Source organism: Haliotis rubra, unplaced genomic scaffold, assembly GCF_003918875.1.
Source record: "Haliotis rubra isolate DU_JTF1 unplaced genomic scaffold, ASM391887v1 Scf212, whole genome shotgun sequence".
In the NCBI taxonomy this organism is placed as follows: domain Eukaryota; kingdom Metazoa; phylum Mollusca; class Gastropoda; order Lepetellida; family Haliotidae; genus Haliotis; species Haliotis rubra.
In genome coordinates this window covers 956,979-982,915 of record NW_025766137.1, presented here as the reverse complement: position 1 = coordinate 982,915, position 25,937 = coordinate 956,979, and the positions used below count along the sequence as shown (strand labels likewise).

The following is a 25,937-nucleotide window of genomic DNA, read 5'->3' as shown; positions in this document are numbered from 1 at the left end:
CAGATGATCATCACAATGTTTTGACGTGATAGCTTCGCATAATCCCATGGCATAGTTAAACGTGACAAGAAGAGACCTTGCGCCACAACCATTTCAAAAATCAGAAATTATACATACATTCTACAAAATCAACGTAAACTCAGCAGCCACGGTGAGTGTTTATCAGTGGTTTTCTCTGCAGCGGGAGATTGTAATGGACTTTGCCCCTAGTATTTCTATATTTATCACACGCGTTAAATGGGGGTATCGAGATCTATATATTCCTTCGCTATAAGGCATTCACTACAATGATTTCAGAATTAATCAATTCACTCATAAGTTAGTGTAATTGATTTGTAAGGATTAAGCTTGCTTCATTTTGTGCTAATTTAGGTTAATCACATTAAATTATTCAGGTGTTACTTGATCACCAGCAGGTATGTTTAATAAGGTTAGTATAGGTAATCAAATGCCAATTGCTTATAAAAAATGGTGTATCAAACGGAAAATCCAGTGTATTTCATATACGTTTATGCTGATGTTCTAAGATTTATTTGAGAATGACACTCTCTCAACCACTGCATACTAAAAGTAACTTCATCAGTATCTATGCTTAGTTATAACATCTTTTAATTATACAATTATAGTAAAGTCCCTGAAGAAAAACACTGACAAAAACTATTCTACTTCAGTCTCACCCCTTCTTCAAATCCAGGTATAAAATGCATGTGTTTTGGGCATCTTATTGACAAGTATTCTCATGTATCTTTTGATATTTTCACAGGACAAAGTAAATGTTTAATTCAATGCTTAACACACCCACCCTCATGCCTGTAGCTGCATGCCTGTCGAAGTGCCCGTGGTGAGACACACAGTCTCTTTAATCTCTACACCCAATCTCATGTTAACAGCATCACGACAAGGGTCACCTGGCCCATTCATCATTCATTGCGAATGTGATGTTCCACCAACAAAACTATAGGGACCAAGGCTCCTGACAAAAACAGCACCCCTATATATGTTGTAGATCTATTTACATTGTAATGTAATAACAAGCAATATTGAGTTTTGCATTATTAATACAATTTTGATTTACAGCTGGCTCATATCCATCTCAATGAAAAGACAATAACTGTATTTGTCAGCAGTGCAAGATATATGTTTGTAATTGAAGACAAATTTCGGTCATTCTAGTTCAATGAACATTTGATGATGAGAGTAATTGTATGTGTTTATGATTTGTGTTTCAATTTGCAATTATATAAATGGTATACAGTTGGCATTGCTGCCATTGCACCTTACACAACTATGTTGAAGGAAATGCTTGTCAGTAACAACCTTTTCAGAATGTTTCACCAGACCATACCTGTAAATATATTGATTACAAATTTAAAAACTATACAATCAAATATGCTTCTGACATCTTTTGTACACTGAGTAAAGAAAACAATTCAGGGATAGCTTAACATGACAGTCTGGTCCACTGAAAGTCAAATTGTAAAGTTACTGTAAACCAGAACTTTGTCCCTTGTTGTCTTACCTTGTCCCTCATTATCTTACCTTGTCCCTCATCTTACCTTGTTCCTCATTATCTTACCTTGTCCCTCATCTTACCTTGTCCCTCATTATCTTACCTTGTCCCTCATCTTACCTTGTCCCTCATCTTACCTTGTCCCTCATTATCCTACCTTGTCCTTCATTATCTTACCTTGTCCCTCATTATCTTACCTTGTCCCTCATTATCTTACCTTGTCCCTCATCTTACCTTGTCCCTCATTATCTTACCTTGTCCCTCATTATCTTACCTTGTCCCTCATCTTACCTTGTCCCTCATTATCTTACCTTGTCCCTCATTATCTTACCTTGTCCCTCATTATCGTACCTTGCCCCTCATCATCTTAACTTGTCCCTCATTATCTTACCTTGTCCCTCATCTTACCTTGTCCCTCATCTTACCTTGTCCCTCATCTTACCTTGTCCCTCATTATCTTACCTTGTCCCTCATCTTACCTTGTCCCTCATCTTACCTTGCCCCTCATCATCTTACCTTGTCCCTCATTATCTTACCTTGTCCCTCATTATCCTACCTTGTCCCTCATTATCTTACCTTGTCCCTCATCTTACCTTGTCCCTCATCTTACCTTGTCCCTCATTATCTTACCTTGTCCCTCATTATCTTACCTTGTCCCTCCTGAAGCTACAGGGCGGTGGGGTAGCCTAGTGGTTAAAGGGTTGGCTCGTCACGCCGAGGACCCGGGTTCGAATCCCCACATGGGTACAATGTGTGAAGCCCATTTCTGGTGTCCCCCGTCGTGATGTTGCTGGAATATTGCTAAAAGCGGCGCAAAAACCAAAACTCAGTCAGTCAGTCCTGAAGCTACATTTTTCGTCGCACATAGTTTGACTTGTTTACAAATGAGGGTAGGATTTGTTTTCAGAACTCATTATGATTTCATCTGAAAGTTTGTATTGATGCCAGGCTCCACTGGTGATATTGACGGGGGACTTGGTTCAACATGTGACACCTTGACATGTTGCTGTGTTAAGAAACAGTATTGTATGTTTTGCTTATTTTGCAGTGGGAATATAATTTAGTTTTGAAAATATATGTAACATTCTAGCAACTGAAAAGTTCTGTATACTGAAAGTACCATTACAAATTCACATCAGTGAAAGTTACAGAAAGCATGTCAAAATTGTGGAAATTATTTGTGTGTTTTGTGTAAAAGTAATTCTCAAAAGAATTTTTTTCTACTGCCAAAGCTAATTTATGTGTCACTGCAAAATTATTGTGTGTGCAATGGGTTGAATTGCAAGACAATAACAATGATTAGGCTGGAACTGAAAAAATAATGAGACAAGCTTAACACAGGAATGTATTCAGGTAACCTATTGCAGAGGTGAAAAAAGTAATCTCAGATGACTTAATGATTTGATATTTTACCCACCTAATTCAGCCCAAAGGTTTAATCCAAGAAATGCAGATATGTAGTATCATCTGCAGACAGTGACAAACAAAACATTTATTAGATTCCACAAGTATAATTTTTTTATTCAAAGCTAATAAATACATTTTGTATAGGAAAGGGGGAAAGAGTATCTAAAGTGTATGTGTGACCAGCTTGATGATGTAATATGGTCAGAAATTGCATTGATTTTTAAAATGTAATGATGTCATGGTTCAGTTGCCTGTGTTGTGTCCAATATGAACTCTTCTGCTGTGTGTTAGCACATGCCTGGTGCATGATCAGTGGGTGAGTCTATTGATGACCAAGGGGTGACAATCAAACTCAGCTGTTGCATGTTCTGATGAGCCAATGGGCAATCAGATGAAGTAAGATGTGACATATGACCTGGCCACTGATTGGTTCCTGTATCCTTTACAAGCCATGTGCTCTGGGAGTAAGCCATTCTAGTTGGTGGCTCTTCACTTGGAAAGTGAGTGACTGAAATTTCTGAGTGGGGACTCGATTTTCCTGTTGATATTTTCTTGGCTGTTTACACTGAGGTATGTTGTTTGTGTTCTGCTGTGGAATTAAAATTGTCAATGGTGTTTCCATTTTTTGTCATGTGACTAGTATATGTTTTTCAAGTTGTCCAGCCATGACTTCTGACTGCTCTGCATGAGTGAAAGATTGTTCCAATATTGACTGACTTTGCCACATCCTTGGTTGTAAGTGGGACTCAAACCATCATGTCTCCTAACCCAACTTCTTGTTGGAATAGTTTGTTGTTGCATTGTGTTCAAACCAGTGATGTTCCACTGAAATGTTATTTCATTTTTTATAAATTGGTTATGTTTTAGCAGTGCAGTGTTGGGTTGTTAATATCTAAAGCCTAGTCAGTTCTAGAGAAACCCTCTTTTATATCATCTGTGTATTCAGAAGGTGCAATGAAGTCCTTATTGTTTTTACTTTTTGTTAATATGTACATATGAACATGTTCATCATTGGGAATATGCCACCTCTTGTGTGTCCTTGGAACTTCCTAGAATGTATCAACCCTTTAACATACAAATGTCCTGGCTATTCTGTTCACATCATGGTATCTCATTTTCTGGTCAGAGTTCCTTACGTACACCCCACCTAATATTTTTTACCTAAATACAAAGATATACAAGTAATGAAAAGTACCTTATAAAATAGGCTGGGGGTACGTAAGGAACTCTTTCCCATTTTCCTTTTGTTTGTTTTCATGAGAAATATTTACGAAAGTATGAACAAAACTTACTCGTGCTTGGAAATACGGAAATACTAGGCAAAGACATAATATAAGCAGCTTGCTGAAAAACGAGAGGGTGGTGACATGACTGATTCCTCGTGTAAACCAATATCCTATGTCATGATGCACTTTTAGTTCTTGAATTTAAAAAAAAAAGTTTGGTACTGCTCATCGATGGAAATGTTTGTTTTCCGTTTTGATGCTCCATCATCAACAATCTATTCAATCCTTTTCCACAAACAGAAATAAGGGCATTTGCTTGTCTTTAATAAAAAATCAGTTATTGGCACAGTCAACTTTTTAATGGAACATTAGAGATAATACATGAAAAAATAACAATAACCCATTGGTGGCAGGTGGCTGAAAACTCAATTAAAACCCACAACTAGTTCTGTTACTCACAACAATGGAGTGTGCCGATAGGGTTGAGGATGGTAAGGTTGACACTGGGTAGGGTGGAGATGCTGGAGCAGGTTCTGGTTGATGGATAGCCTTCAGCAGGGATGGTGTAAGTGTAGGATTTGTCAGAGGGGAGCATGCGCAAGAGTAGAGTTGAGGATTGGAGTCCTTGTGTAAGTGAAGGGTACAGAAGGCGCCAAGGGTAAAGTGGATTTGTTATGTTTATAATTTAAGGATCAGTAGTTTATCGAAGTTGTGAATTGGATGTCAAACCAAATATGCTCCAGGGTATGTCCGAGCATTCAGGGTTCAGCAGACAACTTGTCCCAGCAAAGTAATAATTATGTATTGTGAAAGCTAAGAATAACAATTTACAAAGAAAGACCTGCTTTGTTTTGTACTGCTGTTGAATAAGTGCTTGAGGCTAACAGTGGACCTAATTTCCCTGTGGCAGATACTGGAAATGCCGGCCCATGTGATTGAAGAAACACCCTACCAGGGAGGAGCAGCTCCCTGCAAGCTTGCCAATACTCTGGACAAACCATCTCTAGGGATGGCAACCTGTACAGAGGATGTGGTTATCACAGGCATTTCCTGTCGACTGCCAGAGTCCGACAACATGACTGAGTTCCGCCAGCATCTGTTGCTTAAAGAAGACATGATCACAGATGATGATAGGAGATGGCCAGCAGGTAATTAATTTGGAATATAGATCAAGTTTTAAGTGCAAGGGCCAGAATGGGAAGACTGCAAAACACCCATAAACTGGTTCCATAGGAAGTAATTTGAAGCAAGTGTAAAATAGTAAGAGCAGGCCTGGCCATGTTCATTCAATAAATGACATGTTCAAGGATTCCTGCCCTGTTTCCTGGTTACATTAGTAGGATGGTGGGCAGCACTGGGGGATCAGTTAGACAGGGGCAGCACTGGGGGATCAGTTAGACAGGGGCAGGGGCAGCACTGGGGGATCAGTTAGACAGGGGGGCAGCACAGGGGCAGCACTGGGGATCAGTTAGACAGGGGCAGCACTGGGGATCAGTTAGACACTGGGGGGCAGCACTGGGGGATCAGTGAGACAGGGCAGCACTGACTGGGGATCAGTTAGACACAGGGGGAGCACTGGGGGATCAGTTAGACAGGGGCAGCACTGGGGGATCAGTTAGACAGGGGCAGCACTGGGGGATCAGTTAGACAGACAGATAATTTATTCAGTATAAAGACCAAAGGCCCATAATGCAAAATAAATTAGTTGAAATAAGAGCACATAAAGTGACAGGTTTGTATTCAGTTGCAGCTCTAGTTTTATGTATACATTTCAAAAATTTACAAACATTTATGATAATATTTTTATCTTTACTGTTAAGTATGTGTATTAAGTTTTGTGTGCTGACATTATCATACAAAAATGGAGTAATAAACCTGTTTCTAGCATCATTATATAATTTACAACAAAAAAAGACATGTTTCATCTTCAATACAGTTCATATTATCTAATTTACAGTAAAAACAGACTGTCAGCCATTGGTATGTCATATCAATCAATTATATTCTCCCTAAAATGAGGTGTGGATATGACTTTGCAGCTGTGTGTGGGTATATATAAATACAAGGTTCAATATAACATTTCAGGTTTTCTTGGGATTCCCGATAGGAATGGAAAAATAAAAGATCTAAGCAAATTTGATGCCTCCTTCTTTGGCGTCCACCCCAAACAAGCCAATTCCATGGACCCTCAGCTGAGACTTCTGTTGGAAGTTGCATATGAGGCAATTGTAGATTCAGGTAAGACAAGCAACCAGACTGTAACTGTAGGAGAATACAGTATATTCCTTCACTTTGTATCAAGCAAGGGGTGAGGGTAAAAACATTTTGTTACATAGCATTTATCTGCCCAGATTAGATTGTGATATCCTAAAGGTATGTGGAGAAAAATGGCTCAAGCCAAGTGTAACACCATGCATTCTCTTCACATTGTCTGCTGTCATATTTTAAATGCATTGTGATGTCATCCCAGGTTACAGCCCCCAGAGTTTGCGGGGTTCGAGGACAGGTGTATTTGTTGGTGCGAGTGCGTCTGAGGCCTCGGAGGCATTCTCGTCCGACTCTGAGAAAATGGATGGTTATGGCATGATAGGATGCTGCCGGGCCATGTTTGCAAACAGACTGTCTTTCTTCTTTGATCTCAAAGGTATGTACTTATTTTTAGCTCAGATCAGTCATGAATTTTTGTCCTTATGAATGACTCATTTTTTTTCAAATCTTAAGATTATAAGTGATCTTTGTTCACCTTATTTGAAAATCTATGAAATTATTTGTTGTACGACTGTCTTGATTATGTGAGGGTCTGAATCATTACATGAGATAGATTTGTGGTCAGCAGTGTGTTCAGTATGGAGGATAATGAGGAAGGAAAATCCTTCAACAGATTGTAAGTTTTGTACAAGTGCTTTAAGTTTCTACTCCTGTTAGTAGTATTAGAAGTGATATATCTTATAGCAGTTTCACACAACTTGATCGTCATATGAGCGAAATATTCTCAAGCACGATGTTAAACCCAATTCCACCACTCACACAACTTGGGTTGGCTGTCTGGCTCTTCAGCATAAGAATTCTTAGCTCTGCATTCTACCATGGTTTAACACAGCTTTACCAAGAGAAACTTTTGTGAATAAGTGTGCACCAAAACATGGTATATTCCTATGAAGAAACTTAAAAAGTTGAAGTTGATTAAGTTGTGAAACAATTTTCTGGTTCGAAGAGCAAATGCCCAGGAATAGGGTTCAATTATCAGAAGTTTATGTCCTAGCACTTGCATAATCAATTCATGTACTTTCTTATTCACTTGTCAAGTTTACATTGTGTAATTATTTTGCTCAAATATTGTGGAATAATCATAAAATAGAAACAAGTAATTCCTTGTTTTACGGCCTTGCAAGTGAATACATGAATACTGAAGAATCATAATGGCATATATATTTTTTTAAGGTTTTTTGGAAGATTAGTTGGCAAATATGTATACAAGGAAAGATGTTGTGAGTGGTGGCAGCAGAAAAGAATTTGTGGGTAGTGGTTGTTTCCGAAGAAAATCAATGTCTTAATACAAGCAAATGTTATTCGGGTGCTCCTTGATCTCAAAGGTACTGATGCAATATCCAGCCTGCTGACGATATTTGTCTCGATATATAAGCAAAATGTAGCTGATATGGATATTGATAGTTTCTGTGTGTATTCTTTTGACTGTTTCCTATGTTTTGATTGAAAATGGACATTCTGTTTTGACATGCATATTGAAATTTTCCAGGTGCAGTATAATATGAATGATTAAAATGTTTCCTATTGTGTCAACTAATGTACTAGCAGCAGTCCTTTTTTTGTCTTGTAGGTCCAAGCTATGCTATAGACACTGCATGTTCCTCTAGTTCTCTGGCTATGGACCATGCCCTGGCCAGTATTCGCATGGGTATCTGTGATGCTGCCATCATTGGGGGAACCAATATCTGCGTCAAGCCCAACACAGCTCTCCAGTTCTTAAAGCTCGGCATGCTGTCACCTGATGGTTGTTGCAAATCTTTTGATGCAAATGGTGCGAAAAGTCCATCCCCTTATTTCATATCTACTCAAGTCACTAGTCTGCTCAGTCAGGTTGATTACTGTATAAAACAGTGTTGTCACTTCAAGTGTCCATGTTTCATATGTAATTGGTAAAAATACTGAGCCCGATTGTTCATGATGAATCTCTGGAGTCTTGCACACAATTTTATTTGTATAATTTCTTGATAAAACATTCACCTATACGGTGTTCCACCATGAACATGAATACTGGCCCACCTCTCAACATTGCAAATATGTCATGTTTATCTCTACAGTGCAGACTTTACTTCAATAAAGAGACTTCATAGTAATGGTTTTATTTAAGGAGTTAATATTAGACTTTGGATACTATTGCAGGTAACGGGTATTGTCGCAGTGAAGGCATCATAGCTATTCACATTCAGAAGGCATCTGCTGCTCGCAGAATCTACTCTACAGTTGTACATTCCAAGAATAATGCAGATGGCAACAAAGAGCAAGGTGAGTTTAGACAACCAGGAAAGTGGTTCTCTTGCATGGTATTGTAAATACTCGAACTTGAGCCTCAAGCTAGGACTTAAGGCAGAAGGAAAGCTGTTCAGTGATATGAATTGTTGCTATACACAGGCATCACCTTCCCGTCTGGTGCTGCACAGAAGAAACTACTTGAAGAGACATACCATGAGGCAGGAGTAGACCCCAGTCAGGTGGCTTATGTGGAGGCTCACGGCACAGGCACCAAAGTGGGAGACCCACAGGAAGTGAACAGCATAGCGGATGTCTTCTGCAAAGACCGCAATGAACCACTGCTCATAGGATCGACCAAGTCTAACATGGGTCACCCTGAGCCAGCATCAGGTTAGCCACATTCAATCAAATATTAGAGCTCATCAGTTTGTCTGAAATTGTCTGTCTGTTAATTAAGAACTTTTAAGGAAATTATCTCCTGTTTTAATGGACCCAAGAAAAGCGATATTGATCTAGTTTCACACTGTTTTTGTTCAGCCGCCACATAGCTGGAATATTGGTGAGTGCGGCCCAAAACTAAACTTACTGTCATTCAAGAGATGCAACTATGTAATGTGGAATATGTTAAAGGCCAGAAACACAAACTTACTAAGATCCGTGACAGAGTAATGTCCATTGATCAAAAATGACATGTCGGCGTTCAATCAACCAACAATGTTTTTATCAGTTTGTATTGTGATGTTCAAATAATTGATTGTTGCCATACATCTTGATGTATCATTCAAAGCTATTAGGCTAAAAATGAATGGATGCCCTTGTGCTGGCGTTTTCGTGCTATTTTTAGTAACTTGAGTCAATATCATTGATAAGCCGACTTTGGATGGAGTCGGTATGCATTTCCATAGACTGTCATGTGGTCACTTATCAGCCAATTAGAACAAGGAAAAAGGTTCTTGCCATGGTGCTTATCCAGACAAATAGTTCTTTGAGTTAAAGAAACTTTGCCATGGTTGTTGAATACTCCAATCTTAACCTGTTTCAACAAAATCAAGTCTTGTGAATCTACAATGTTACTCTGAACTTTCCATTGTCATCACACCAGATTAAGATCGGTCATGCTTTGATACATGGATTGTCAGTTTTGTATACCAGTCACAACTAGAACCATCGTCTTTGGCATCTTCGACAAAACAAGTGAGTTTCACTGTCTTGTGACTCATGTTTGTGCAAAGTATTCTTGAACACCTCTTTTCTGTGAAATAAAAGGTGAAGCCAGTTTGGTGGGTATTGAAAAAAGCCATATAGCATTCCTTGTTACTTATAACTGAAATGAATGCACATTGTGTACATGGTTGTTTTTGGTAGAGTAACATAAGACAACCAGGCTTTACAGGTGGAGCAAATCACACGTTGAGATTCAGTGAAAGTTTCATGTTGCAGGACTTTCATCGCTGGCTAAGGTGATTATTGCAATGGAGGAGAAGATACTGCCAGCCAATCTCCACTACAATGAGCCCAACCCCAACATTCCAGGCTTGGTAGATGGCAGACTGAAGGTTGTGACCGAAAGCACTCGGTGGTCAGGTGGCTATGTTGGCGTGAACTCGTTTGGTTTTGGTGGTGCTAATGTACATTTGATTTTAAAGTCCAATGACAATGAAAAAAGTGAGCAGCATCCCGCCGCTTCATCTCGCCGCCTGTGTGTGTATGCAGGCCGCAACAGAGGAGTGTGTGGACCATGTGCTGACGCAGATGCACCAAAACAGTGACAGTGTGGAGCTCCATGCTCTGCTCAATGAGAGTGCATGTTCACCCACAACAGCATTTCCATACAGGGGATACACAGTACTCAATTCACAGGAGGATGTTCGAGAAGTTCAGGTAACTGCCTAAATTGTACACTAGTTTATGAACAGAGCATTCCATATCATTCCATATACTAATGTTTCTTGTGGAAGGTTAAACCCAGAATAGCTGCCAGATAGATGATGGGGGCTACAATCAGTCTATTTTCACTGTTTATTTTCACTGTTTATGAAAGGTGATAATTAGTACAAGGTAGGAGATTCATGTTTTATGTTAGTGTTCTAACATACACCCATGTGAACTGTCTGGCGGATGTTTGTGTCGCTATTGCAGACACTTGTATGACATGTTTTATCTTCTGTGCAGAAATGTTCGGGTGACAGTCGGCCAGTGTGGTATGTGTTTGCTGGAATGGGCTCACAATGGTTTGGAATGGGCCGTAGCATGATGGAGTTGGAGGTGTTCAAGCAGTCAATACTGAAATCGGATGCCATACTGCAGAGACATGGCATTGAATTGTACCAGGTGCTTACAGAAGGGGACAAGGCCACTTTTGACAACATTGTTTATACCTTCTGTGGTATTGCAGCTATTCAGGTATGACTTTCAGTGGTCCCTTCAACCTCACTTGGCAAATCATGCATATTACTTTACCTTATACTCACTCATGCTAATTGCTTGTCTCTTCATTCCTCCAAAGTGTAGTGGAAACTTCCTGTGTATTTCCTGAGAAAAGAAAGGCAACTCGCCAAAAATCTCCCTTGTTCATTTATCAGGCCAAGAATGATTTCATAAATAGTTTTGCTGTCTTAGGTTTTTAATTTGGGAAAACATTTGCATCTGCAGTGAAGGACAAGAACTGTAAGACTGCATGGATGAGCACCAATTTATTTTAAATGCAACTTTTACATGAAAGTAGGACACAACGATAACCGATCTTATCAACGACTTGTCACTTGACTGTTGGGATATTGTGGCAACAATGACTATTTTCTTCAGTTGGCACTGGTCGACTTGCTGAAGCAGATGGGGGTGACTCCAGATGGGCTGGTGGGCCACTCAGTTGGGGAGCTTCGGCTGTGCCTATGCTGATGGTTCTCTGACTGCAGAGGAAACCCTGCTTGCAAGCTACTGGAGAGGTCGATGTATCCAGGAGGCTACACTGCCACCTGGTGGCATGGCTGCAGTTGGTAAGTTGTAGTAATACCATATTCAAATTGTTGGATGGTGATTTCCAAATTAAAATGCTGAGGTTAACATTGAAACTGGTCCATACAGCTTTAAATTAGGAAGCAGGAAAATAACCTGACAAAATGAGTCAGTAAATACAGGCTCATGATCTGAGGTCACCGGAAATTAAGATACTGTGTTGAAAAAGCACACTGATCATGTTTGATCTGATTAGTGCAAGTGTAAAGTACATAAAACAATCATGGCTTAATCCGTTTTCACTTGTCGTGGAAAAATTCCTCAGTTAATCCGACAAAAATTACTGGGAACCATTTAAAACAGTGATAATTAGCTGCTCAAGTATTTTAATCCGACATTCTGCTGCATTCCGACATCCGACACACCAATCTAGTCAGCTTATTATTGTAAATACATTGTAAAACATTTCGTTAATCCGACAATCAACACAGCCGGTCGGATGATCCGAGCCGTAAATACATGTAAAAACAATCAACACGTGAGTGGTAATATACAAACAATGTGAGTTACTGGCTGCCTTACTGGCTGGCGGCGTCAGTGAACATCACACTTGTTAATTAGGAACACAGGATAATTAATTGAGACGATTTAATCAAGAAATAACAGTAGAGCGGTATAAAATGTTTACAACCGACATGAGTTTTCATCACAAGATGTTTGTCACGAGTACACCACCTGCTAAGCGACCCCTTGTAGAAGTTACGCCATTGATCAAGAAAGAAATCTCCTTTTGAAGAAAGACAAACCCCAGACAACACAACAAGAAGTCATCACTTTTGCTGAGCAGAAGTTTGATGTGAAGATTGACGATCAACCGTATCTGACATCCTGAAGCAGTCTGCTTAGTGGTTGAGCGTCTCTACGACTGGTTCCAATGCTTCAAGCTATCTGAGGCCAAAACATCGTTGAACACTTTGCAAACATTTCTGACACACCACTTAGACGTGTTTGATGTTAATGACCATCAAAGACTTTTTCAAGTTATAAATTATATATGTTATGATACACGCCTGATTGTACATTAGACGTCCACATGTTATTATGGAATTAGTTGTATGGAAACCGTAACATATTCAACATCCGGGTCATAATGGCAGCTGATATGCGGTAAAAACAAACGTGAGTTTTGTGCCAATGTGGTCATGAAATAGATATGAAACTGTTCGCTTATGTGATTATATATGTATGTTATGCCATCTATGAATGTTAATAAATGAAAACAAGTATGTATTGTTAGTATTTTTTATTTCTGTGAATATTTTTACATACGATGAAGATAACTAGATCTACCATTTCTGATATGCATGCAACAGTATGACGATCATGACATTTAGTAAACATTGATATTTTCACGCAAATACATTAATCCGACATTTTCATTAATCCGACATTTTCGTTAATCCGACATATTTCTCTGCAACCACAAGTGTCGGATTAACGTAATACAGATTGTTGACAGATCAAGTTTGTGCTGCAACTGAAAGAACAGGGGATATTTGCAAAGGAAGTTCAGAGTGGAGGTGTTGCCTTCCATTCCCAGTATATGGCAGACATTGCCCCAACTCTTCTGGCTGTCCTCAACAAGGTAGGTTTGTACACAGGATCAACTAAAAATAATTAGTAGTAGTGCACTCCTGTTGTCGTGTGGGTCAAAGTTGTGCAGAGAGCATTATTTCTAAATATTTATGGTGCATGTGTAACCTTCAAGAACCTATTATTTCAGGTGATAAAGCCCAAGCGTCGTTCTGAGCGCTGGGTGAGCAGCTCGGTGCCAGAAGCGGAGTGGCATACAGATAAGGCAAAGTTCTCATCGGCAGAATATGTTATCAACAACCTGGTGAGCCCTGTGCTGTTTCAGGAGGCTGTGCAACATATTCCCAACAATGCTGTTGTCATAGAGATTGCCCCACACTGTCTTCTACAGGCAATACTCAAGAGGTCTCTTGCTCCAACCTGTACATTTGTTGGTCTCATGAAGAGAAATCACCCGGATAATGTCAACTACTTCTACTCCAGTATTGGAAAGTAAGTTAATTTTGTGTTGCCATTCACAAGGGTACAGGACCGCCTCCGTGGTGTAGTGGTTAGAGCGTCCGCCCGGAGAGCGGAAGGCCGTGGTTTTGATCCCCGGCCGTGTCAAACCAAAAGACGTTAAAATATGGTACTTGTTGGGTCCCTGCCTGGCGTTCGGCATTAATTGGTACAACAAGGACTGGTTGGCTCGGAGTCAGTATAATGTGTCTGAGTGTGGTATTCATGCTTCACTGCGGCATGGTATCTCAGTGGGCTAGCACTATAAAACCAGCTTCAGTCTGGGCTAGTACAAGCAGCCGCACATACACATACACACGCATGCATGTCGTCATATGAGCGAAATATTCTCAAGCACAACGTAAAACCCAATTTCACCTCACCTCACAAGGGTACAGTAGCACTTGCTTTTGAATAGATTGTTTTATCTGCATGGAGATCTGCATATTGCTCATTGGCGGGTTGAAACATCCAATCAAGTTACTGTTCCTAAACTGTTATGGGCTTTTACCAATTAAAATGACAGTGGAAATTCTCAGTGTTGCAGTTGCATATACCTGGCTCTGTTACCCCTTCATATAAATTGTTTTATAATTCGCAGGTGCTATGCAGCAGGAATGAAAGTTGATCCCCTGGGTCTGTTTCCCCCAGTGAGGTACCCAGTCCCTGCTGGCACTCCCATGGTGTCACCTTTTGTACAGTGGGACCATGCTCAGTCATGGAATGTTCCTAAACCGGATGATTTCATTTCTGGAGGATCAGGGAAAAAACTCTGTCTGTTTATGAAATTGATGTCTCCCCTGAATCTCCAGACCATTACCTTGTGGACCATTCCATCGATGGCAGGGTACTGTTTCCTGGAACAGGCTACCTGGTCCTTGCATGGCGGACACTGGCCAAACTCAAGGGGAAGTTCTATGAACATATGCCTGTCATTTTTGAGAATGTTAACATTCATCAAGCCACCATTCTACCCAAAACAGGTAAGCATATTTTGACTTCTGAATTATGTATTTAAGAGTAAATTGAGTCTTCCAGATTTTTCAAACTTGTTTAGTTTTAGCTTCCTTTTCTCGTAAATAACAAATAGCAGTGTTGAATTTCAAATGGGTTGATGTTTTGGAAGTGTCATCAAAATAAAGTTAGTACTTGATAACCGTATATAAGAATATAGGACCTCTTTGTGATGCCTCAAATGTGTTTTCTGTTAGCAAGTAGCTCGGTACCATGAGTATTTTGTGATGTGCACTGGTTGGCCTGACAGTCTTCAAATTAAGAACTTAAGCATGCAATAAGTAAAAATGCACTCGCCTACATTCTTCCCCTTGTGTTCATCCGGTCCAACCATTCATCCCCCTCCTACCATCATTTGATAACCCCCCACCCACCCATTTTCCGTGGTGTAGTGGTTGGAGCGTCTGCCCGGAGTGCAGAAAGTCCGGGTTCGATCCCCGACCGCGTCATACCAAAAGACGTTAAAATATGGTACTTGTTGGTCCCTGCCTGGCGCTCGGCATTAATGGGTACAACAAGGACTGGTCGGCTCGGAGTCAGTATAATGTGTCTGAGTGGGGTATTCATGCTTCACTGCAGCATGGTATCTCAGTGAGCTAGCACTATAAAACCAGCTTCAGTCTGGGCTAGTACAAGCAGCCGCACATACACATACACATGCATGCACGTCATCATATGAGCGAAATATTCTCAAGCACGACGTTAAACCCAATTCCACCAGCACCACCACCACCACCACCCCCCCCCATTTATCAAAACACCATCTCCCTCCCATCCTATCATCACCCTGCCACCAACCTTCTTCCAGTCTTTCATCCACTTTGTATTGGTATGATTGTTGACTTCTTGTTTCAATGTAGGTATTGTTAAGCTGGAGGTGTGTGTAATGCCAGCAACAGGAGAGTTTGAAATCAGCGAGGCTGGCAACCTTACAGTCAGCGGACACATTCACGAGCTGGAAGATGAAGAATCGTTCAGATCTCTTCTTGAGCAGAACACAGTTCAACCCACACATGCCCCAACTGAAGAGACCATTCCACTCACACTCTCCGATATGTACAAAGATCTTAGACTTCGGGGCTATGATTATGGTCCAGAGTTCCAAGGCATTTACAAGATGACCCACAAAGGCAGGACACTGAAACTTTTTTCATCACCTTCATTCCATCAAAGATGTCAAAGTTTTTCAAATTTTCTATTCATTTCCGCTTTGTAAACATACCACATTTCAAAGTCAGTAGTGTTCCAAAGGTCTTCCCAATATTATTTGTTGATTTTGTGTTAACATTACATCAGTGTATTATGATTGTACCATATGACATGCTGAATGAATAGTTGGACACATTGTTTCCACATACTTCCAGGACCACTGGGAATAATTTGAAACCATGAAAACCTAAAGGAAACTAAATATCTTGGATCACCCGACACATTTATTGCATCCAAACTGCTAGGGTGTTCTCGTGGACATTGCATCACAACAAAACGTGTTTGCCATGATATAAAGGATATAAACATGCGTTATCTTTAATTCTGGTTCACTCCATCGCATTCATTCTTGTCCACTGCAAGTTATCTTCATGGCAGAATCACTGCACTGTGCAGGTCCATTGATAGCTTTGCTGACAATATAACCTCTCAGGCCTTAATGGGTATGCTCATATTTCAAAAGAAACAAAATCCAAGATAAGCTGGACCAATGTGGAAATTTACTTGATTGTTAATTACTTTTAAGTTTACTAATCTATCAGTATTCTATTCATGAAATTTTTAAGAGCTTGTGAAATTGCGTGTTTGTAAAAATGGGAATATCTACTTTTTCAGGTGACTTGGGGGAACTGTTGTGGAAAGGCAACTGGGTGTCTTTCTTGGACACAATGCTTCAAGCACAGGTGGCTGGCAAAGCTTTAGGATATCGACTACCAACTAGAATCAAGTCAGTGCGCATAGACCCCACCATACATGCCCAGTATGTTATTCCAGCAACAGATGACAAACCAGGTCAGTAATTAACATGTCTCTCCTGCAGACTACCCAAATCATATAAACACCATTGAATCAGCCTTATCTTTAATGTTTACACCAGTGACAAACTATCTACAAGACATTTTGGTGACAGGGAGTGATTCAACTTTCCTTTCACAGTGTGTACTTTGCACAATGTTTTAGGTACAACAAAGCATGTTCTTTCTGTGAAAAGTTTCAAAGAGTGTCATGGCTCTTGCTCAACACAAGTGCTAAAACATTCAAGGCCTTTAGTAAAGTGTTTCCAAAGTTTAAGACATTTGACACAGTGACAAAAAATATGTAAATGTTGGTTCACTATTTTAACATCTACTGTTTGAATATTTTCAAGTTTTGGTGTTTTATCAGGTACAACTAGGTGCAGGATACCCTCAATTTTAGGCAAACTAATTGGTCGCGATTCATTTTGACATACTATTGTATAATTTGAGTTATATGGACTCTTTTGATTTATGGAAAGGATTTTGTTACTTTTATTTATATTTTCATTTGAAACAAAGTGTAAAGGAATTAAGATTTAAATTCACCAAGACTGATGCTGACATGTAACAGTCTGTCACTTCCATGCTGTTATTTATTGTTCCCTGTTTTCAGCTACTATTCCTGTGATGATGGATCACTGCCTTGACATTTTTGTGTGTGGAGGAGTTGAAATGAGAGGACTGCATTCTACTTCTGCTCCAAGACGATCCAACCAGACTCCTACATTAGAGGCCTACACATTTGTTCCATACCATGAGAACCTCCTTGATTCCGAATCAAAAATGTATGCTGAAGACTGTTTGGCCTACACACATCAGTCCCTTGCAACACTACTGAAATCCAGTGGAGCTACTTACATTCCCAACTCCAGTTTGTTGTCGGTGGAAAAGCCACAAACTCACATCAGTCTTGACAAAGTGATGGAATATTCTAGGCAGCCAACATGTGGTCTCATGCAGACTTTGCACAAGATCTTCTCTACTCCTTTATCAGAAAGTTTCCCTGAAAATGTATTTAACATTGTGAATGCATTCCAGCCAGAGCTATCAAATGACACTTTACTCAACTGCCTACTTGAAGATAAAGTATTGAAATCCTGTGTGGACATAGTGCTAGAGAACTGCCTGAAGACCAAGGTGAATGTGCTGGAGGTGTGTTCTCCAACCGGAGCTATGTATAGCCATGTCCTGCCTCTCCTTGGAGCTCATCCCATGAATCAAGTAGACTATACAGTAGCCAATCCCCAGCAAAATGATCAAGAGAAACTCGAAAAACTTGCTATCCATACGCTGCAGTGGGATTTGCAGAAGACTCTACCATCAGGAGCTAGTCAACCTGATGTGATCATTCTGAGAAATATCCTCCACCGTGAGCAAAACATTAGTGTTGCTTTGAAGAATGTTGCTGATGCATGTGGAACAAAAGGGTTTGCACTGATTATAGAAGCTACTCAAAACTTTCCACTACATCTGGCAATTAACAATTTCAAACTAGACTGTGTTACAACTGGTGATTCCAGAACACATGGATGCTATCTGGATTCGTCCAGCTGGACAAAGCTGTTCTTGGAGCATGGGCTGCAGGTGATCTGTGACAAGACAGATGGGGTTCTGTGCAACATGTTCCTGGTGTGTAGAGCCAACAAAGCTGTTGGAGAAAACCAGACCATCATCTGTGTGGATGACCTCAACTGCAGTTGGGTGGACATGGTCAAGTCTGCCCTTGATGACTGTCATGTACGTCCTGAAGGGGAGAATGTCTGGCTGCAGGCAAACAACACTAACAGTGGCATAGTGGGACTAACTAACTGCCTTCGGAAGGAATCTGGAGGGGAACGACTCAGGTAGGATATATTGTTATAGGTCTGATCAGAAAAGGTTTTGAGGTAATATTACCAAAATGTTTCCCATTTTATGCATTTGTTTTGATGCACTCTATTTAATTATTTTCTCAGATGCATTTTCTCAAGTGAGAGGATTGTCCCCAGTAGCAAGTGCTTTCAGAAGTTGGTGAGACAAGATCTGGTAATGAATGTTGAGCAACAGGGCAAGTGGGGCTCCTACAGGCACATTCCATTGTCCAAAGGTAAGTCATCTGACTCATGGCACTAAACAATGTATTGTGAAGAATATATTGAAAAGTGAAATAGAGAAATGTTTATCTGTGTCGCTGTCAAAATACAATCGTGAATTACAGTTGTGGCTATTGTTGCAGGAACTGAGTTGTTGGAATGCAAAAGTGAGCATGCTTACATTGATGTAACGGTGAGAGGTGATCTTTCAAGTCTGAAGTGGATCGTGTCTCCCCTGCATAAGCATGATGTACCAGTCCGTGCAGGACGAGAGCAGTGTGAAGTGCACTATTCTTCCCTCAACTTCCGGGATGTGATGCTGGCAACTGGTAAGCTGCCCCCAGATGCCATCCCAGGGGAAATGGACATTAAAGACTGTATGCTGGGCATGGAGTTCTCTGGCAAACAGAAAGATGGCAAGAGGGTCATGGCGGTCGTAACTGCAAAGGTACGTATTAAGACAACTTGCAAAAATAGACATTTTCAAGTCGTAAACATTTGTCAATGAGATAAATATATTTGTTTTCTGTGTAGGGTTTGGCAACAACTACTGAAGTGGACCGACGCTTCTTGTGGGAGGTCCCGGAGTCATGGAGTCTGGAGGAGGCAGCCAGTGTCCCTACTGTATATGCTACTGCGTATTATGCACTTGTTCACCGTGGCAATATCAAGAAGGGGGACTGTGTCCTGATCCACTCGGGCAGTGGTGGAGTGGGCCAGGCAGCCATATCTATTGCATTGCATCATGGCTGTGAGGTGTTCACCACTGTTGGTTCCATGGAGAAAAGGCAGTATCTCAAACAAAAGTTTCCAACCCTGAAAGATTACAACTTCGCCAACTCTAGAGACAATTCATTTGAATTTGACATCCTGAGAGCAACTAAAGGCAGAGGTAAAGTTCTTTCTTTCTGGGGTGGTGGGGGGGGGGAGGGGGGACATAAAGGTAAGGTAATAACCATTGTTATATTGTCTGTACTGGGCTGTGGGGTACCCTAGTCACACCGAAGACCCAGGTTAGATCCCTCACAAGGGTACAATTTGTGAAGCCCATTTCCAGTGTCCCCCACTATGATATTGCTGGAATATTGCTAATAGTGGTGTAAAACCAAACTAATGTCTGTACTGTGAATGACTTCATTCTGATGCTTGAGCTATTCTGCTGTAGGTGTGGATATTGTACTGAATTCCCTGGCAGAAGAGAAACTACAGGCCAGTTTGAGACTGCTTGCTCCTCATGGAAGGTTCCTGGAGATAGGCAAATTTGACCTTTCAAAGAACACTGCACTAGGTAAGGCTACTGGAATCTGTGATAGTCTTGTACCTAAATGCCAATTTTATGATGTTTTAAAGATCTTTACCTCAACAGGTTCATTGAAAATGTCAAGTAAACTCACTACATATGTTTTCATTATTCCAGGGATGTCAATATTCTTGAAAAATATCAGTTTTCATGGTATTCTTCTGGATGCGCTGATGGAGCCTGGCAACAAGGACTGGGACACTGTACACCAGTTGGTGAGCCATGGCATCAGCTCAGGTGCAGTTAAACCCTTGGATACAACAGTGTTTTCTCACTCCGAGGTTGAAGATGCGTTCCGATACATGGCTCAGGGAAAACACATGGGAAAAGTCCTCATCAAGGTTAACAGCCTTTCTACCATTTGTTTTAAAAATGATTTTGACTGGTCAGGTTTGAAAACTGTCAAATATGGTTAACTGTAACTACTCCAGAAGTAGACAAGTATTAAATGTTTTCTGACAACAGATCATAAAAGATGTGAGATTGGTTACTACCTGCAGATTAAGTTAAAGGGATGAGTTGCAGCAGTAATCACGTGCAGTATAGATTATTACACACACAAGTGACATTTTCTATTGCCCGAGCAAGTGTAATAATTTCTTTATCCAGTTATGTATGTGAAGATCCATCATAAAATAGTGAATTCTCTCTAAAATAACATGAGCATATATTTGCAAAAGAATGTGTGAACATTGGCATCATAACTGACCTAACAAGTAACACCTTATTTTGACACTTGAATACCTGCAGAATTTTTGTATTGCAGATACGATCAGAAGATACTGAAAATCCTCTTACAGTGCAAGCAATATCTCGAACATACTGCAGTAGCCAAAAGACTTACATCATTACTGGTGGCTTGGGAGGATTTGGTCTGGAACTTGCCCAGTGGCTAATTGAACGTGGAGCAAGGAAACTTCTCCTCACATCTCGATCTGGTGTACGGACTGGCTACCAGTCCCGGCGGGTGCGGCTATGGAGAAAGGCAGGAGTGAATGTATGTATCTCTTCAAGAGATATCAACACAGAGGCAGAGGCCACAAAGCTTGTGCAAGAAGCGGAGAAAATGGGCCCCGTTGGAGGGGTGTTTAATCTAGCAATGGTAATATACTAATTAAACTAGTCAGATAGATTATTTTAATTCCTTTTGCACATGTTCTCCCTCAACTAGGTGGTCAAAAATTGATACAAAAAAGGACTTTCAATTATCTTTCTTTGGATAAACATGATAGCAAGAAATTGCATGATGGCGGCAATGATTCTGGTCCACGTTCCACAATGTGATCATATCTGACAGTTGTAAATCTACAAAAGAAATAAGATGTGGAACGAGGCTCAAACAACAAACTGCTAATAGACAAACAAAATTCAAGGCAAAGTTTATGATTAGCTTCAATTTTGTTGAAAATAATTTATTTGTATTTTTCATTTCTGTCAGGTGTTGAAAGACAGTTTGATGGAGAATCAGACAGTAGAGACCTTCAAGACAGTATGTCATCCAAAAGCACAGGGAACAATCTGCCTTGACCTTGCCAGTCGTAGTGCCACCTGTAGGCAAAGTCTGGACTTGTTTGTTGTCTTTTCCTCTGTCAGCTGTGGACGGGGTAATGCAGGGCAAGCTAACTATGGCTTTGCTAACTCAGTGATGGAACGTGTTGTGGAACAGAGACGCCAGGAAGGATTGCCAGGTAGAATTTATCTAATTTTCACACTACTTGTACAGTAGATTCTAGCACAAGTCATGTTCTTATCTTGGTGTTTGGAAATGTGACAGAAGCATTTTGAAACTTAACACAATGATTTTTCTTAGGTGTTGCCATCCAATGGGGTGCTATTGGTGATGTTGGTGTGGTGCTGGAAACAATGGCTGGGAATGATGCTGTCATTGGGGGCACCTTACCTCAGAGGATCCCTCCTGCATGGTGGTCCTGGACCGCTTCCTCAACCAGCCCCACCCAGTTGTGTCCAGTTTTGTCATGGCAGAGAAACATACTGGCGCCAAGAAGGATGTTGGCAAACGGGACTTGGTGGCATCTGTAGCCCACATATTAGGTATTGTAGCAAGATCAGCAACTCATCAGCATCTATCGCTTTCAACTGAAATAAGAACATTCAGGCACTGTTAGTTTTGGAAGGGTGAGGGACGTATGTGAATGTTGACTTGTCTTGAACTTTAGATGTCTTGATGTTCCATGTTTGTGGAACTGTGGAGTCATGAGGGGGAAATCTGGCTTGTGTTAAATGTTTTCCAAACTGAAACAATAATTTAACCCAAAAATCTGGGGGTGGGGGGGGAGAATTCCGTGTAAAACCAAAAACAGAAATGTTATTTGTTCTACATTTGTATTACAGATTATTACAAGGCAATAAAATTTACTTAAGGTCAAAATACCTTCTAAAAGTTCCATATCTTCTTGGATTAGCGACCCGTGAAGATCCGGGGTAGAATAGGTCTTCAGCAACCCATGTGCTTGCCATAACAAGGTGACTATCTTGTCGTAAGAGGCGACTAACGGGATCGTGTGGTCATTTTCGCTGACTTGGTTGACAAATGTCATCGGTTCCCAATTGCGCAGATCGATGCTCATGCTGTTGATCACTGGATTGTCTGGTCCAGACTCGATTATTTACAGACCGCCGCCATATAGCTGGAATATTGCTGAGTGCGGCGTAAAACTAAACTCACTCACTCACTCTTGGATTAGCTTATAACTCTTCCAGAAGATTCCCAGTAACACCACTCCAAAAACATCACAATATAGTAAGTTTATAGCACTGCTTGCATTCGATAGTAATACATTCCTGACTGAGAATGAGAGAATGTTATGAAACAATATTTTACAATTACAACAATGTTAAACACTGTCATGTAACACTTAACAGGGGTAAAAGATGTCTCCACTATTAACCCTGACATGAGCCTGGCTGATCTTGGTCTGGACTCTCTAATGGGGGTTGAGGTGAAGCAGACGTTGGAACGGGAACATGACATATCCATGTCGATGCGGGAGATCCGGCAGCTGACGATGACAAGTCTGCAGGACATCAGTGGGGGAGGAGGGGAGACAGCAGACACCAGCAGCAACAGCAACAAGGATAATGGGTCCACACTTGATGACAGTGGCCTGTCTGTTCGCTATGACATGTCTCAGATCATGCCCACCACCACAATTGTTGCCATTGGTGGAGTACACAATGACAAGACACCCCTGTTCATTGTGCACCCAATAGAAGGTGAGAACATGCATTGCTCAAGCAAATGATTCCAGTGATGTTTTGATTTGCTAAATGTTTTAACTCTGCTCCCACACTCCATGGATTATAAGTAATATTAGAGGTTGTTATGAGCTTTTGGACATGTTTATACACTTATGATGTGTTCTGTCTGTCAGGTGTGACCCTGTCTCTAGAGAGTGTAGCCAGCCAGTTACAGCGCCCAGTCTATGGAATCCAGTGCACTGCTGATGCCCCGCTCACCTCGGTTGAGGCCCTTGCAAGATTCTACTTGAAAGTGAGTTCTGGATCATTCTGAAAAAAACACATTCTACTGTGATACTGAAGCTGTGTATCTCGCATGCCAATAACTACTAACTCTACAAGGGTATATGTTGTAAATTCCAGAATATACACAGTGTCCAACCTGATGGCCCCTACTGCCTGGCTGGCTACTCATTCGGTGCATGTATTGCCTTGGAGATGGCGCTTCAGCTTCAGCAGTACAACACTGGCCAGCCAGATATCGTGAAGGCCCTGGTGCTGTTGGATGGCTCCCACAAGTATGTTACTGCTCACTTAGCTTCCCACCGCGCCAAGCTGACGCCAGGCCATCAAGGGCAGGAGGAGACTGAGGTCATGTGTACCTTTGTTCAGCAGTTCATGTCCATTGACTACCCCAGGGTGAGTCCCATGAGAAATAATAGGCATTCATTGTATTAATGTGGTTCCGATATATCCAGGAGTATTGTCACTTATAAAGGACAAATTGGACACAATTATAGTAAATGATTACTGCATATAGCAGGAGCATTGGGCAGCAACATACTGTTGTCTGCACAACCTATTGTGGATAGATGATAGTGAAGAGAATTTGTGTTGGAACCGTTCTTCGCGATGACATGCAGAATAGTGATGGTTGGAGCTGGACCTCTTTTGTTCATTTGTCCTATGAATTGTATGCAGCCATTTAGGAAACAAAGCAAAGACCAGTTTCATTTAAGAAAAATATACATATGTATTAAGAACGTTTTGTATCAATACATTGTTTAGACTCGAGACATTCATTGCCATGGAGATAATCAAACAGTGTAACACATAACCCAAAAGAAGTCAAGTGTCTGATGCTATAGCTACTTAATACAAACAGGGAAGTAATGGGCATGTCCTAGGTCTGTTGCATGTTTGTACCACTATGACCATGGATTTCCACTGTGACCTGTACCAATGTATAGTCAGTTTAGGTCACCATCAAAGCACCAGTGTTGTACGTTGACGCAACCACTCAGTTTGTACCTGTCATTGTTTTCGCTCATACATTTGTTTGGAGTACCCATGTATGGTTGCATGGCCATTTTTCAGTTGTCGGAGAAGATGCTGTCGGCACCTGACCTGGAGGGCCGTGTTGGTATTGCTGTAGATGAACTTATGTCCACACGCCAGTTCCAGAGCCGCACAGACTTGGAGGTTGCAGCAAAATCCTTTTGGAATAAGTTGTTAATGTGTATGGATTACAACCCAAGCACCTCATTCAAGGGAGATATATTGCTGGTGCGGGCTCAGCAATGTACAAATGAGGCATCCAAACTTGGGAAAGATTATGGCTTAGGACAGGTGAGGATTCGGTCTCAACTAGAAACCTTTAAAACATTTACAATTATTATTTTGGCCTCTGTGATGTCATGCATGATTTTACTTTTCGTGTTTGGAACTGAATAATTTAACTTGGGATTCAGCATTCCACTTAGAATGAAAATAGGGTTACAGTGGTAGGGGGATGGAGGGAATGACATTTGTATTACAGTAATATATATGGTCATTTTAATGGGATATCAAATTTCATTAATGCCAATTTTATGAAAGGTTACTTCACAGTGTATAATAATGAAACAGTTGCAGATATTGTGATCATGATTTTAATGATTTTTATATCACCTGATGCAGAGTTTCCAGTAAATGTCTCCAGCTCAATTCCCATGGCACATCATCCTAGATTTCCACTTAATTCAGCTTGCCTTGTTCCTTCAGGTGTGTGCTGGTAAGTTGCTGGTGAAAGAGGTTGCTGGGGATCATGAGACATTCATCCTTGGAGCAAGTGCTGGCAAAGTTGCATCTCTCGTATCTGATGTCCTCCCTTGAAGATGTTGCACCTGTTAATGGCATTGACCTGGCTATGTGCACAAGCTGTTGCCTGGTTCATCAGGGATGTATCCCCTATTGTCTCTCCCAAATTCACCTGGGATATGTGTACAGTGATGTGATATTAAATACATCCTTATTTGCCATTTAGATGTGAATCAGTAGCGACTCTGAGAAGGATAGATAACTTTAAACAAAACTATGTGTGTACGGTCAAATGAGCTACCAGATGATAGATAGATGGTTGTCATGATGGAATAGGAAACATTTACGGTCTATTCTTTAGTCTGGTGCAATATTTTTCACAGCACTATCTTCGTGCAGTAGTGTACAGCATATAGTCAAAATAATGTTTCATTGAATGAGTGAAGACCGGTGAGGAAGTGATCCTCCCAACTACTTACTTGCAGCAAGCATGTTGGTTATCGGAATCATTGTTACTATTTTGTTATGGTATTTATTGTGGGGTATGTGCATTGTTTGAATAACAATAAAGTACTGTGACAATTA

At 40.7% G+C, this 25,937-nt stretch overlaps 1 protein-coding gene across 1 annotated transcript; it reads left to right on the top strand.

Moving 5' to 3' along the window:
- LOC124276718 (fatty acid synthase-like) lies at positions 1–25,937 on the top strand. The gene is given in 34 exon segments (XM_046712361.1): positions 1–151; positions 5,054–5,291; positions 6,229–6,381; positions 6,614–6,787; positions 7,982–8,182; positions 8,548–8,670; positions 8,797–9,027; positions 10,078–10,355; positions 10,357–10,518; positions 10,810–11,040; positions 11,443–11,517; positions 11,519–11,643; positions 11,849–11,855; positions 13,112–13,237; positions 13,376–13,677; positions 14,285–14,465; positions 14,468–14,666; positions 15,558–15,827; positions 16,522–16,698; positions 17,317–18,547; positions 18,659–18,789; positions 18,919–19,223; positions 19,310–19,667; positions 19,941–20,063; positions 20,193–20,416; positions 20,842–21,177; positions 21,514–21,763; positions 21,886–21,984; positions 21,987–22,127; positions 22,959–23,309; positions 23,468–23,586; positions 23,697–23,972; positions 24,651–24,902; positions 25,317–25,937. Coding segments are annotated over 33 exon segments (7,551 nt in total). The 5' UTR covers positions 1–151; positions 5,054–5,062; the 3' UTR covers positions 25,428–25,937.